Source organism: Lutra lutra, chromosome X (assembly GCF_902655055.1).
Source record: "Lutra lutra chromosome X, mLutLut1.2, whole genome shotgun sequence".
Classification (NCBI taxonomy): domain Eukaryota; kingdom Metazoa; phylum Chordata; class Mammalia; order Carnivora; family Mustelidae; genus Lutra; species Lutra lutra.
In genome coordinates, this window is record NC_062296.1 from 60,451,688 (window position 1) to 60,467,985 (window position 16,298).

Genomic DNA, 16,298 nt, shown 5'->3' on the forward strand with positions numbered 1-16,298 from the left:
GCCAGCTGAGAGGCCTTTGCTGTGATCCAAAGAATGGCTTTGGAGAACATCAAGGAGGATGGATGCCACAGCATGGGTGGTATTAAGTACAGGATAAATGACTGCTTAACTGTGGGAGAGAAGAGAAGGGAAAAGGAGAGTGAGTCTGAGTTTGTTGTAGATGTTCCTTTGGGGTAGCTTCAAAGATAGTGTGTTTTAGACTAGCCGAATTTGTAGATCATTCAAAATGCAGATGTCTAGTAGGGAGTGACAGTTGTGGTCAATGGGGGAGATTAGCTTGCCCAGGGAATGCGAAGTATTCTTCTGTTTGTTGTTTTGTCTGAGTTTCTGTTTTTCTCATTTCTGACTACATTGTTTTTAATAATTGAGGTTTCCAAAGACAATGAAGGAAGGAGGAGATCAGGAGGGAGCAGTTTCCTTACATCTTCATTATGGATTAAAGAGAGAATGTTCTCGATTTCACATCAATTACTAATAAACATTTGGAACACTAGCCATTGAAAAGTTGGGGACTACCCGAATTATGTTTTGGCATAGTTGTAGAGAGGATATCAGTGTCCACAATGAAAATGTTTATTAGTGCCATGTAAAAATTAATACACTCTTTAAAACGGGAATTTTAAAAAACCACCCTCTTGAACCCATCAGGAGGATCATAGCGCTTTTTAAAGTCTGTGTATACAACTCACACATTAGACCATTTGTCACTGAGCCAACAAAATGACAGCTTTTTCGCTAGTGGGAAGAAAAAGCTCACACTTGAAAATATGTTCTACAAGCAACTTTCTTAAGGTAATGGCAAGGGGATGTGTCACTGCAAGAAGGAAGGGAAGAACATTCAAAATCTCCTTCTCAGCCCCCAAGGCTTTTGGAGAAATGATTGCCTTTAATTTACTCTTGGACATATATATAACAAAAGTCTACTCTTTGGCATCTTAAGGGCAGTGTTTTGTTTCCATTTTCTCCCTCATTTCTCCATAACTTTCTTTTTCTTTTTTTTAGAGATTTGTTTATTTTGACGGTTAGGAGGGTCGGAGAGAGAGGGAGAAGGAATCCCAAGCCGACTCCACATTCAGTGCTGGAGCCCAACTCGGGGCTCGATCTCACCACCCTGAGAACACGACTTGAGCCGAAACTGAGAGGTGGATGCCTAGCCGACTGCACCACCCAGGTGCCCCTGTGACCATTTGATTCTAAATACCACATTTGCCTTAACAGGAAAGTGATTTTTTCCGGTAGTTGACAGATATTTCTAGAACTATGTGAAAGTGTCACTAGGATGCCACTGGCCCAGTCAATGCTCCATTTTTCTCTTGCAATTTGTAATTCTCCTTTCTCTTTTCTCCTTTCTTTTCTTTGTGTGTCCCCTTGTCTGCTATGTCTCTATTTAGCACCTCATTAAGAGAGGGGTGGGCAATGGAGAGAGAGCATATGAACTCAGATCTTTTAACTTGCCGAAAAATATTTCAGAGAGGACATCTGAAGAGAGGAAAAAGAAAGCCTTCAAGCTGTTTTGTTTATGAAAAGTGGCATCTTACACAAAATAACTGTCTTTAACCTCACCTGGGTGGCTCAGTCAGTTAAGCATCTGCCATCAGCTCAGGTCACGTTCCCATGGTCCTGGGATCAAACCCCACACCCAGCTCCCTGCTCCGTAGGGAGCCTGCTTCTCCCTCTTCCTCTGATCCTCCTCCCAGCTTGTGCTGTCTCAAATAAATAAATAAATAAATAAATAAATAAATAAAATCTTAAAAAAAAAAAAAGTAACTGTCTTTGAAGGCTAGTATCTCCAGCCAGTCTTGCAATTGAATTTGGGGAAACCACAGGCTGAGGAACTTTAGAGAATGAACCCTTGCATTTAAAGCACTAGGATTTGAAAAGCTGAATGCAATTATGCAAGTCAATCTTTTAAGTAACACAACTGTATGGAAGGGAGAAATTTCCTTCTTTCCCCCTAGGCTGCTTCTAGCTGGTTTAGGAATTAAGTTCATATGAGACAGATGAACAGGAGGAGAAAAAAAAAAAACAGTTTTATTACATGTGCATGGAGGTCCGATAATGAAATTGAGACCCTATAGAAATGACCAAGGCAGATGGTTTTGATACATTAGACAGAGACAATAATTTGTGAGTAACTGACAGGATAAAGCTTTAGTTAGTAAGGGAGCTTTAGTGAGTAAGGAATTCTAAGCAGAATTTTGGCTGAGGTAGTAGATTAGGAGAAAAAAATAACAAGATTTATTTCTCCAGCCATCTTGGTTTTAAAGTTCCTATCTCTGGTGATAAGGATGTCTTCTTCTTAGTGCGCGGGGAGGGTATTTTTCACGCAGGGAAATTTATTTCCTGCTTTCAGGGGGACAGAGGAGGGTCTGGGCATTCTTGCATCCGTTGTTCCCCAGGTAGCTTCAATTCAAGGTAATCAGTATGCCATTGCAACACATTTGGGGACAGCCTGCTCTGGGCCCCTACATAACCTATACCAGAATTGCTTGTTTTTCCATTAAAACATGTGCATAGAGGGCTTTCTTAATTGTAAAGCACATACAGGTGTAATGCAAGTTCAAAACAGGTTTTACGGCCAGGCTTATATGGACCTGAGTTAGCTGCTTGGTAATCAACACTGTTGTCATTCTACGGAATCCGGCGGGGGGGGGGGGGGGCTTTTGCGTGAAGAGCTTGACCTTGTTCCTCTGTCAGAATAAAAATGAGGCTGAAAAATTATGTCCTCTTGAATATCGTGTCGGGTCAGTCCCTAGGCCTTCCTCTACTTCCCTTGGGTTCCTGGCAGGAAACATGTGGAGAGGGAGCGGATAAACAGGTTCCAGTTCCCAGTAGCAACACGTTGGAAAAATTTTCCACCTCTTAGCGTGCCCTTGCCTCCTTTCAAGAGTGCGGTTTGAAACAGGGTTTCTCTCGTCTCGTTTTTAAAGCCTTTTTTCTCAGGCGCTTACATTCTGGTACAGTGTTGAGAATGCCTGGTTTGCGCTTTATACCATCACGTGACGCCGCCTCTCCTTCAGCCTTGAGGCTCTTTAAAACAAAATGACAAAATTTAGTTACTGGAATTCTAGCAAGGGTGGGGGTGGGGTGGGAAGCAAGGGTTGCGCAGGGCAACGGACTACAACTCCTACAAGACCTCGCGCGGCCATCCTGCCCCCACCCCCAACTCTCCCCACCCTGAGCCTTGCGCTTGCGCGGAAGACCCTGCGCTGAGAGGAGGGGCGGGGACGGGACAACGCGCCTGGAAGGGGAGGAGGAAAAAAGAAACCATAGATTTTCACCTGGGCCTAGAAGGTCTCTGAAAGTAGTGGGGAGAGGAGGGTGGGCAGGGACCACCTTCAGAACTGGCCGCCGGCGGTATCATGGCGACCCGGAACCCCCCTCCCCAAGGTGAGCGGCCGGGGCCCGAAGTAGTATCTAAGACGCGGCTCACATCTCTCGACCTTGCTCCCGAGGGCGCCTCTTCTTCCCCCTGCCGTAGGGCTCCTGGGGCTCTGTGTTTTGGAGGCACCCCTTTGGAGCTAGACCCCCTCCCCTCACGGCAGAACTCAGGCGGAGAGCGACCCCCGTCCCCAACACAGCCCCCTCCTCCTGCCTTAACTTCACCTCTGGCTCTCGTTTCCATCGTCAAACGTGCTTTTTAGATGAATTACTGAAGTAATTTCCTCTTGTCAAGCCCCTAATCTGTTCAGCCAGGGGAGGGAACCCATCCCCCCCAGTTTCTCCCACTGATGAAATGGATCTCATTCTGGCCCTGACCCTACTGAGATTTGGGGGTGACGCCTCATGCTGTGAAACTCTGACCTGACCTTACTGCTATTTGGGGAGGCGACCCCTCACTTCTGTGTAACTGATGTGGCTCTGGCTCCGACCCCTAGGCCAGTTCCTGGTCCTTTGGAAGGGAGATGCTAGGCCCCTTTACTCTTGAGGCCCTAGTCTCAGGGATTGGGTTTAACAAACTACTGTTTCCAGCTGGGCATTTTTACTGTGGGCCAAAATAATGAGTTAATAACAGATCTTAAAATATACAGGACGTTTCTGACTTTTGTTTGACTCTAAATTTATTTTTTTCATTTTGTATTTTGAAGAGTATGAAAGCGATGACGAGTCTTATGAAGTATTGGATTTAACTGAGTATGCAAGAAGACACCATTGGTGGAATCGAGTGTTTGGCCACAGTTCCGGACCTATGGTTGAAAAATACTCGGTAGCCACCCAGATTGTAATGGGTGGAGTGACTGGCTGGTGAGAACAACATCTTTTTCATTAAGTTTCATTGGCAGCCTCACTGCTGCCCTTTTGTAAACAGGCCAGTTAACTGTGACATTCAGTGGCTTTATACTGTTAATCCCCGAAGAGCTCTACCTTGAGGCTTTTTCTCTGTGATATGATGGCTGTGATGTACACTCTGTGGGGCTCAGAGGTTTCGGTGATTGGCTTCCCCATGCCCACCCCTTGTTCCGCTGTTCCCTCCTCTCCCTTCCTTTGATTTTTTTCTGTATTTTCCACCTTCTCACATTGAGCAAATGTAGTGTATCTGATTCAGTGATAGTGGGTAGAAAGGAAGAAACATACAAGGGTGAATTATATGAAAATAATCTTTACTTGTTCAGTGTTAACAACTGGAAAAACCTTTGAGGACTCCCACAGTAGAACTGGTCTCCAGGATTGTCAGCCCTGTAGAGAGCCATGTAAAATTCTCAGTGAAATTATGAATCCGATGGTTCTGTTGATTTTTGTGGACTGATTTGGATTATTATACTTGAAGAAGAGTTGGAATTAAACAGGGTCTTCGTTGGAGTTACAGGACTGATTGCTCACTCTGTAATAATATTGTGGAATGCATTAAGGAGGAACAGTTAATAAGCATTAACCTAACCAGTTAATGTTTTAGGCTGCATGATTACATAATTGATACTATAGATCAAGTTGTTTTTCTTGGAATAAAAGATTAGCCAAATAACAAGGGTCGAACAAGTGTGACCCTTTATTTTGAAAATGTTCACAACCGTAGAGAATTTCTGTGTTAGTGGAGGTGCTCAGCTTATGACTAATCCTTTTTTTCTTAGCTTCTAGGTTAAATTTATCTTCCGTTAAATATTTACATATTTAAACTTGATAAGTGTTAAATTTTTTGATTTGTGTTTTGCATGTATCTCGGAACAATGGCTCACTCCTTTTTGCCTTTTCGTAACTGCGATTTTATGGTAGAAACCTGCATTGTGAAGATCGTGTGATGCAGAGCTGCAGTATTTCTTCATGATGTGCCCTTATTAATGCTGTTTATGGAAAGCCCTGCAGTTAGAAGCGAGATGCCTAGTCGGGGCATGCTTATTCAGTTGATCCTCCACAAATAGGTTGTACCTTGACCTCCTGTAACAGAGAATCTGGTGCTCTATGCAGAAAAGCTCACAATTTGGTGCCATGGGGGATTGGTTACTATGAGTTTGGGCCTAAAGCCCTCGTCGTAAGAGAGACTAAAAAAATAATCAAGCAGTAGAATTATCACATCATTGTGTGCTTTCTCCTTGTAGGCCAGGCTCGTTGAGAAACCCCATAACTGGCAGAAGTTTGCTTGGAAAGCCTAGAGACAGAGCCTAGTTAGTAGTTTATTTCAGTTAGTAGTTTATTTCAGTTAGTAGTTTATTTCAGTGGCTCATGCCATCAAGCGAAGGGATAGACATGCTTGTGAGACATGGTTCCTGGGATGTACTTGTGACTTGGCTGCTGCCTGCCTCCTCTGCTCCCTTATCAGAGCCTTTGTTGCTGACTCCCCTACTGAGGGAGAGGGTCTCTGTAGTGATACATATGTTTGGGTTATAACAAGGTGTCGGCCCAGGAGCTGAGTAATAGGACTCATTACATAGGTGGTTTTTTGGAATGACATTAGATTCAGCGTAGTAAATTTTTGCAATTATCTTAACGTATAAAACTGATGTGCTGTTGTGGCATACGTTAAGGAGGAATGGGCATTAACCTAACCAGTTTTAACATTTCAGACCAATTCAGGCCATGCATGGGAGGCTAAGGAGGTTATGTGCAGCTGTAGGTAGTTGTAGGTTTTTGATGATAATAAGAAATACGAGGATGGATGATTGCGAGGAGAGGCAGGAGGTGTGAAGACTACCTAGAGGGCCCTTAGTGTGGTTTGGAAGCAAGGTAATGATGTCCTTGAGAATGGAAAGAAAACAGAGTCAAATAATGTTCTGGGAAGAGTATATAGAATCGGCAGTCCGTTGGACCCCGAAGGTGATGAAGGAGGCAGAGTCTGAGATGAACAGAAAGGGCAAACCTAGAGAATGGTGCTCTCATTTACAGATTGGGACCTTAGCAACAGTTGATTTGCTTGGAAAGATGATTCTGGCTTTGGAACATTTTGTTTGTCATTCTGTGTGCTGGAGAAGCCCATAGAAATGTAAATTTTCCATTTATGAAGGTGTACCCGTTGCTTAGGGCTATTGTAACGAAGTACCACAGCTAGATGGCTTAAAACAAAAGAAATTTATTCTCATAGGTCTGGAGGCCAGCAGTCTGAAAGGTGTCAGTCAGGTTTGTTCCTTCTCGGAGGCTCAGAGGGAAAATCTGCTGTGTGCTTCTCTCCTAGCTTCTGTTGCTTGCCAGCAATCCCTGGCATTCCTTGGCTTGTAGACATATCACTCCAAACTCTGCCAGTGCCATCGCATGGCTGTTTTCCCTCTGAGTGTCTCTATGACATGTTGGATTAAGTCATACTGGGTTTAGGGCCTACCCTATTACAGTATGGCCTCATCCTAACTAATTACATCCTCAGTGACCCTTATTCCAAATAAGGTCATATTCTGAGATTCTGGGAAGGACATGGATTAGAGGTGGGTAGTGGGCACTGCTCAATCCAGTACAGAAGGCTAGAGTTAGAGATCAGGATTCTTTTGCACAGTATGGCTGTGGAATACTGAAGGGAATATGAGCTCACCAAAGGAGAGAATCCCAAAAGAAGTGTGGACTGACATTCTTACAGAAGAGGTGAAACAAAATGGATTTAATATAGAGATAGATAGACATAGATAGAAATGTAGGTAAGGAAGCCGTGAGAAATGTGAGCTTAAGTCATGAAGGTGGAACTTGAGCTGGAACTCAAAGGGTAAAAAGCTTTAGATGAGCAGAGCTGGGTAGAAACCCCTAGAAGCAAGGAGATTAATAGCTTGAGCAGTGTGATAATCCATTTGGAAACTAATGGGATTAGAGCAGAAAGTTTGGGTAGAGTGGGGGTTGGCCAGGTGTATGGAACATCTTGATTGCATTAAAAAAGAAAAATCAGGGGCGCCTGGGTGGCTCAGTCGGTTAACCATCTGCCTTCTGCTCAGGTCATGGTCTCAGGGTCCTGGGATCGAGCCCAGCACTGGGCTTCCTGCTCAGCAAGGAATCTGCTTCTCCCTCTCCCTCTGTCCCTCTGCTCATGCTCTCTCTCTCTCTCTCTCTCTCTCAAAAGTAAATAAAATCTATAAAACAAAATAAAACAAAATCACTTTTATTATGGGGAATTTCAACTTAAACAAATATCGGAGGAGGAGTATAATGAGGCCCTGAGTACTCAACATTGTTTCAGGAGCCACTCTTTTTTTTCTATATATTCCCCTCCTCTTCTGTCCATCCCTCATTTTTAAGCATATCACAGTTTAGATTGTGCACTTTTTTTTTTTTTTAAGATTTTGTTTATTTATTTTGACAGAGAGAGTGAGATACCAGAGAACACAAGCAGGGGGAAACCACAGAGGGGGAGGGAGAAGCAGGCTTCCCACTGAGGGGTGACCCCAGTGCGGGGCTCCATCCCAGGACCCTGGAATCATGAACTGAGCTGAAGGCAGATGTTTAACTGACTGAGCTACCCAGGGGCCCCTAGACTGTGCACTTTTGACTTGCCTATAGAACAAGGGAAGCATTGACTGTTTCTGAGCAGATAAGGGATATGATCCAAAGAAATGGGAAGAACTAGTATGAACTAAGATTTGTTAGCAAAGCAATGAAAGAAGCAGAGGAAGAGAGTTGAGTACATCATTGGTTGTTCTCATCTTTCGTCACTTCTTTTGTTAAAGGTGTGCAGGATTTTTGTTCCAGAAAGTTGGAAAGCTTGCAGCAACTGCAGTAGGTGGTGGCTTTCTTCTTCTTCAGGTATGTTCAAGCCTTAGGTCCTTGCCTCTACTTATATATGTAGCCCCTGGGAACTGAGAAAGTCAAGTTTAGCCATTTTAGTCCCATCCATTTTAATAGAAGATGGACTTTTTCTTTTAGGTATCAGTTTATGGGAAACCTAAAGTGAGTTTTGAAAGCTGGTATCGGTCATGAAAGACTACAATTTTAAATACTTCTACATTCTATAAGTATAGCTTGATACCAGCTAAAAAAATCCTAGTTAAAAAGAACTATAGAGGTTTGAGGCCTTGTTTTTTTATTACAGACCCAAATTTCCCTTAAAACATCTCTTCAGCAAAATAAACATTTCAGCCATAATATAACCTTTTCATCCTGACTATTTTAAACATATATTTAAAATCCACACAGAGTATTTAAAATTCAAAAGATCTCTTTCTTTACCCCATTTCTTAGCCATGCAGTTTTCCTTCTCAGAGGAAATTGCTGTTAGCAATTTCTAACATGTTTTTTTTAAACTAGGGAACTATAATAATATAGAAAGTGGAAAATTGGGTTTAAAAATCATCCATAATCCTATTTCTGAGGCAGGGGGATTTGAAATTTTAGTTTTGTTCATGTTCCTCTAAGTATAAGGATTAAAAACGCTTTGCAGTTAGAGGATGTTTATCAGGATATTGTCTGGCATTCGTGTCTGTTTGGCATATATTTTTCCAAAAATATCGTTCCCTTAAGATCAAATATAGTAAATCCCAAAATTGAAAATCTCTGGGAATGAATGTTAGCCATAATTTTAAAGATACAGAGAACTGTCAGTCCTACCAGATGTTTAAAATGATTGATGTTCATAGCAACTAAAATTTGACTTCAACTCCAAAGCCATTGATCATATAATAACCAGTGTCATTGCCTGAAGTACAAAGGGATTGGATTCGTATGTGTTAAAACAGATTTTGAGTTGTTTACTAAAAAGTTTTTTTAAAAAAATTTTTCTTTCAGTGGCATTATTAACAGTAATTGCCTGTTCCTTGTGGTATGAGATAAAAGGGAATATGGTTAATATCTAAATTTAGGCCTTTGGATGAACATGCCAGCATTTGTACAGAAGACAATTTTATTTAAGCAGATTTTGACTTGTGTTTATATAGAATCAAGAACATGTTTAATTCTATAGCTATTTTGAAAACTCAGTTGTCATTTTTCTTTAGTCAGAAAGGGAACTGGATTGAAGCAGAGTTTCTGAAAATGTTCATAGAATAAAGAGAATTAATTTCAGTCCACTCTGTCAGTTTTGCAGAATTCCTTTTCGGTCCACTCAGTGCACACCATTCAAATCCATGTTTTGCCATTGCCCCCTTTTACTTCTTGTGCCTAGTCTACATATTCTTTGAAGTCACTAAGCAGAAGAATATGGGACCTGTCTGCATCAAACCAGCCTTTCCTCCAAATGTGACTCACTTTGGAAACTTAGAAGGAAACTAAAAGAGGAAATAAGAGTAACATGTGCAAGCTAATTGCCCATTATGCTTTAGGCCCACTTCCATATTTGTGTTACCTTTACTTACACTTTAAGATAAAAATTTATTTACTTAGAACTTAAAGCTTTTCCAGTGCATATTTTACATGGCCATCTTAAAATAGACAGTGGTATGTAAGTCCTTTAAATTTAGTTTTAATGTTTTTGGAATTGTATATGGCCCTAGCTCAAAGGGTCAAATACATGTACAAGGCTTGTTACAGATTAGAGGAATCCTCTGCCTCCCTCACTACCCATCTTTCCCATTTTTCCCTCCCTTGAGGCAACTATATGAACTCTTAGCTGATTCTTAAGGTATTTCTTTCCTTTTTCCAAAACAAGTTAATTGAATATTTCTTGATCTTTCAGTTTGAGGTATTAACTATTGGCTTCCTGTTACAGAATGTGAGATTTTAACTCATTTATTGAACTTTCCTTGCCCACCCCCCCCCCACCATCTCACACACTAGCATGCTTTATGTTCCTCTGTGCCGCACCCACCCCCCTCCCCCAGAGTCATCTGAGTATTGTTATTTCATAATTGTGTTAGATTATTACCTGGAGTTCACTGAGCTTGAATTTGTAAATTTATGTATTTAACCATGTTTGGGAAGGTTTTGACCATTATTTCTTTTTCTTTCTTTCTTCCTTTTTTTTTTTGAGATTTTGTTTTGTTTTTGTCTGTCAGAGAGAGAGAGAGAGAGTGAGAGGGGGGAGCGACAGTCAGAGAGAGAAGCAGGCAGTGTGGGACTCAATCCCAGGACCTGGGGATCATGACCTGAGTTGAAGGCAGACACTTAGCTAACTGAGCCACCCAGGCACCCCATTGACCATTATTTAGAGATTTGTTTCCTCCTGTTCCTTCTCTCTTCTCTTTCTGAACATGACTCTGATTACATGCATGATAGGCTTTTTGATAATGTCCTGAGGTTTTGTCCATTTATTTTTTTAATCGTTTTTTCAAATTGTAGAGTTTCTAGTGTCTAACTTCAAGTTCGCAGACTCTTTTTTCTATCCTCTACCTTCTGCCATTAAGCCTTTTCAAGAATTTTCTTTCAGATACTGTATTTTCCAATGCTAGAATTTTCATTTGGTTCTTTTTTAATTTTCTATATCTCTGGTGAGATTACTTTTCATTGATTACAGGCATAGTTAATATTGAGCGTAATTCCAATAGCAGTTTTAAAGTCCTGATAATTCCACTAACTGGGTCATCTTACGGTTGGCATCTGTTGATTTTCTTTTGAGACTAGGTCACATTTTCCTGTTTTATCCTACATCAAATAAGTTTGGATTTTATCCTGGGCATTGGGAATGTTATGTTGTAGAAACTCTGGAATCTATTTTATTCCTCTGAAGAGTGTTGATATGTTGATTTTAGTCGGCAGTTAACTTGGTTAGACTCAAACTGTAAGCTCTTTTTCACCCGTGGTGGGTAGCAGCTCAAATCTCAGTTCAGTTCTTTAGCTTTGGCCAGAATGCGTGGCTCTGCCCCATGAATGTGTGCTTTGGGACTTGGGTAGAGTTTACACATAGAAATTGGGGCTCCCCTTATCTAGCTCTCTCATTTCTGGTAGCTGTTATTGTTGTGGACTCTGTCATCTGGTTCTCTGGGCCAGAAAGATGGCACGTTTCGTCTTTAAGTTTTACCCACCCTGCAAGTGCATCCTGGATAAAACCAGAAAAATGGGCACCTCACCTTACATTGTTCCTTTCCTGTAAGTTTCAACTCCCCTTGAAATCTGCTTGCTTTTGTTAATTCTGGAGCGTTTGTATTTTAACTGCCATATACGGGAGGGTCGCTGAAGTTCACCATCACCTCCATGCCTGTGACTCAAATTACTCTGTCAGGGACTGCCAGGAAAAGCTTTTACTTGAATTTGATTTGATCACCACTCTGCTTTGCTAAGGCTGCAGTTTGAAGTGATAATAGGTGAATAAATACAGGAAGGAATGCAGATAAAGACATTCTTCTGTGGAGTCTATAATCACAGTGAAGATGGAACTTAAGATTCCCAGTCAACCTACTTCTATAAAATCAGATGGTTTTATTATTCGAAGTATTTTATTTGTGGTTCAAAGTCAAGGGATGCTTTTCAAAATTACCCAAAAAAAAGCATAACCATGATAGAAGTGATTTATAATGGTGTTCATGGCTTAATTGTTTACTACTAATGTGATTCTTTACTTTTTGATTTTATTATTTGGAGAGACTAATTTATGGTACTGGCTTACACACTATGCTTTTGTTCCTGTTCAGATTTTGTAGTGTCTCATAATACCATATGAGGGGTTTTCTTATAGTTAATCATCATTCAGCTCTAGTTTTATTAAAAGGACTTATGGTAGGAAACTTGTGAAGAGCATGTCTTTCGTATTACATTTTCAAAAGCGATTACCAGAAAGTTGTTTTTTTTTTTTTTTTTAAAGATTTTATTTATTTGACGGAGAGAGCTCACAAGGAGGCAGAGAGGCAGGCAGAGAGAGAGGGAAGCAGGGTCCCTGCTGAGCAGAGAGCCCGATGTGGGGCTGGATCCCAGGACCCTGAGATCATGACCAGAGCTGAAGGCAGAGGCTTTAACCCACTGAGCCACCCAGGCGCCCCACCAGCAAGTATTCTTAAGTCAAGAGTCAGAGTTAGTAAAGAGCCCTTTATCAGGCTACTTTAGATTTCTTTAGTGACCCAATACCTGATTGGCTTCTGATCCCTTGTAATTAAACATCTGTTTAATTAAAAGGTACTTGTTAATTAGCTGTATAATTTGGATCGTCTCTTTGTCTTTTCAGCTAATTGCCAAATTCCAAAAGTTATGATAAAATTATAGTACAGTTGTAATACAGTTTTTGGAATCTTTCCCATCATGTACTATATGTTTCTTAACATAGTGTTCATCACATCTAAGTAATTAATTATGTTTGATATCTTTTTCCCCCTTATGGATACAGAGCTCTCTGAGGGTGGGGACTTACATCTCCCTCATTACTGGCTATAGTTTGGGAGGCTAAAATACTGCCTGCCACAGAGTAGGCACTAGGTATTTGTTAAATGAATAAATTGTGATAGTTTATCTCTAAGCTTCATTGATTTCTTGAAATCTAGATGTCCATATATTCCTCTGTAATAGATTTGTCAACAATCTAGTTGGTTTAGAATTAACCATTTTTACTGTATTTTTGCAGATTGCCAGTCACAGTGGCTATGTGCAGATTGACTGGAAGAGAGTTGAAAAAGATGTAAACAAAGCGAAAAGACAGATTAAGAAGCGAGCAAATAAGGCAGCACCTGAAATCAACAATATAATTGAAGAAGTAAGACAGTGTACATTTTTAGCTCCTTCTTTTTCTTTTTTTCCTTTCTCTCTTTCTTTCTTTCTTTTTTAAATGAGTAATCTCTGTGTCTAGCCTGGGACTCAAACTCATGACCCTGAGATCAAGAGTCACGTGCTTTACCAGCTGAGCCAGCCAGGCATTCCTGGCTCCTTTTTTTCTATATGGGTTCCACGTTACAGAAAATGTAATTAGTGATCATCTTCTTCTAAAAAGTAAGTGTTTTTGGTCATGTTTAGAGTGTTAAATAAAATTTGGAATCAAGCCACTATTTAAATCAATCATCATTGGAGTCAAAGAGCAAGCTCAGTCAGAAGAGCACATGACTCTTGACCTTGGGATTGTGAATTCAAGCCCCACATTGGGTGTAGAGATGAGTTAAAAAAAAAAAAAGTCCATCTTTTTTTTTTTTTTTAAGTGGTTAAGAATTTCCCCTGCTAATCTCCCACCTACTTTGATCTGCCTGTAAAAGCTGATAACATTATTCTTCCAGGTTTCCTCTGCTTTTACAAATGTGTACCTGTGTAGACAAGGTGTGGTAAAACTAAAACTATTTTTTTCGTAAGGTGGGATATTTTGAAAATGTGTATATTTTATTAATTTTATTAATGTTTTTATGTATATTTTGATTCTTATCCTCTGTTTAGAATTGAATTGCGTACTCCTTGCCTTTGTTTTATGTTCTTTCAATACCCCCAACTTTTAATTTTGAAAAATTTCAGACCAGTTGAAAAGTTGAAGGATAAATACAGTGAATACCCAAATACCCTTTACCTATTTACCTGTTTTACATTTTCCTTCTCTGTGTGTGTATGTACATGTGATTTATACCTTCTTCTTCCTAATCGTTTAAGACACCCTTACTTTTCACTCTAAAATACTTCAGCATATATCTTCTAAGAGTACAGATACTCTCCTATACAACCATAGTTACCCTTATGAATCCCTCAAATTAGCATGATGTGATGATATTTCCTAATATACAGTTAATATTAAAATTTTTCCACAAAATATCTTTTATACATTTTCCCCCAATCAGGAATTATATATTGGGGTGTCTGGCTGACTCAGTAGAGCATGTGATTCTTGACCTGGGGGTTGTGAGTTCAAACCCCACATTGGATATAGAGATTATATAAGAATAAAATCTTAAAAAAAACAAAGAATTATATATTGCAATTGGTTATCATGTCTCTGAAGTCTCCTTGCTGTCGTCTGTGTTTGTGTTTATTTTTGTCCTGCCTCCCACCCTTCATGATGTTGACAGTTTTGAAGCATGTAGGGAGAATATCCCACAGTCTGGCTTTGTTTGATTGCTTTCTCATGGTTTCATTTGGGGCAAGCATTTTATCAAGGTGATATTTATTTGATCTGTACATTTTCTCTTGCTGGCCAAGTGGACTGTTAACAAAGATCATTGTGCCTGCTGTGGGAATTTACTAAATCTGTGCTAATAACTTGCTAAGTGGACCATTTATGTCTGCCCTATGACTTCTTATTACCTGTGAAATTTTTTGCCACCGATATATACCTGTTATCTCAGTAGCTAAGAAGCGTACTCGATCTGGCTGGGGCTCTGCTCCTTCAGATTATAATGGACAGCCTTGGCATCTTGTGTGGTAGTCGGCACCTGCGGTCATAGGTATATGAGAATCTTTGCCGAATATTTATTGAATTGGGGAAAACAGCTGTGAAAATGTTACTTAGCACCAGATTCAATAAGTAAGAGTGTTTTTCTTTAATTTGCATCATTTTTTCTTTTTATTATTATGGCAAAATACACATAACATAAAATTAATCATTTTAGATATTTTAAAAGGCAGAATTTGGTAGCATTAAGTACTGAATTCACACTTTTGTGCAACCATTACCACTGTCCACATTTAGAACTTTTTCATCATCCTGAACAGAAATTATAACCATTAAGCACACGTTCCCACAACTGACCCCTCTCCTGAGCCCTTGGTACTCTCTGTCCTACTTTCTGTCTTGATGAATTTCACTATTCATGTCAGTGGAATCGTACAATGTTTTCGGTCTTATTTTACTTAGCATAGCATTTTCAAGGTTCGTCCATGTTGTAGCACAATTAAGAGTATTTTTGTTCAAACTTATGTTTCAGGCAACAGAATTTATCAAACAGAACATTGTGATATCCAGTGGATTTGTGGGAGGCTTTTTGCTAGGCCTTGCATCTTAAGGATATGAATATTCTGTCACAGTGGAGTCACCTATAAGAAGAGAAATGGTGGCAACAAGGTGGCTTCTCGACATTACTCACCACCAGATTCTCCAGGGCAGCAAGAAACAACTAGGTGGGCAATACCAAACTCACAGCTTAGTGTTTTGCCATTGAAGTTTGGCAGACTAGCATTTGCTGTAAAAACAACCTGTATGGTATATATATAGTAGTATTCCTGAGCAAAAACATGCCTTTCATTTATTTTTTTAAAATTTGCATTTGTTTTAAAACCAGCCTATAAAATACCACCATTGGATGTAGAGGGAAAAAAAATATAGAGGGGAAAAAAAATGTGTTGGATATATTCCCCAGCAAAATATTATCCTTGTTTTATTTAAATAAGATATTCTTCATCTTGCTTTATAGTATAGTGCCAGTAATTAAAGATTTGTATTGTAGCTTCAACATTGCGGTTGGCTTTTTTTTTTTAAGATATGTTTGCAGTAAACTGAAGAACTGTAATGCTGTTTTGTGGAAGGATTTAGAAGTTAATAGAATTATTAAAGATATTAAACAGATTTAATGCCAGTTTTTAGGTGGTTGTTTTCTGCAGTTCTTACTTTGCTTCTGTAAGTATAGTAAACAGGTTGAAGGAAGGCTCTTCTAAGGAAATACTCATACCTAAAGCTCTTGCTCTCTCTTTTTTTTCTTTAAATGCCTGTAGCTGCAAAAATTTCTTATTATATAAGCTTCTTTAATTAATTTATTTATCCTGGCAGCCCGGCAGAACTAATTATTTTGAGCATACATGTAGTTGGGTCACTGATTCATTTTATTAACCTTGAATGAACCTCCTTTCTCATTTCTAAAATTCCTAATTGTTATTTTGGCCCCTTCTTCACAAAGAGGTAAAAATCACATTAAAATACTGGTAGTATGGTATGAATTTACTATCTAAAAGACAGTGATTTTCTGTCATTATGAAATTGTACCTTAAAGAGAATTGTCTCTCTGATCTAATCTGAGATGTACTAAGGCTTTCAGGTTTGGGTAGCATTATGTTGAAGCGTAGGCCAGTTGACTTGTTTCTCTGGGCCACACCACACTCTCTCAGAGGCTCCTTCGCCCCGAAAAACTCTTTGTGTG

General features: G+C 39.8%; 1 protein-coding gene across 1 annotated transcript; it reads left to right on the plus strand.

Annotated features, from left to right (window-relative positions):
• Positions 1-3,192: 3,192 nt before the first annotated feature.
• On the plus strand, positions 3,193-15,617 carry FUNDC1 (FUN14 domain containing 1). The gene is made up of 5 exons (XM_047716373.1): positions 3,193-3,390; positions 4,089-4,245; positions 8,073-8,148; positions 12,824-12,952; positions 15,093-15,617. The coding sequence occupies exons 1-5, from the start codon at positions 3,363-3,365 to the stop codon at positions 15,168-15,170; spliced, it is 468 nt and encodes a 155-aa protein (XP_047572329.1). The 5' UTR covers positions 3,193-3,362; the 3' UTR covers positions 15,171-15,617.
• The last annotated feature ends 681 nt before the right edge of the window (positions 15,618-16,298 follow it).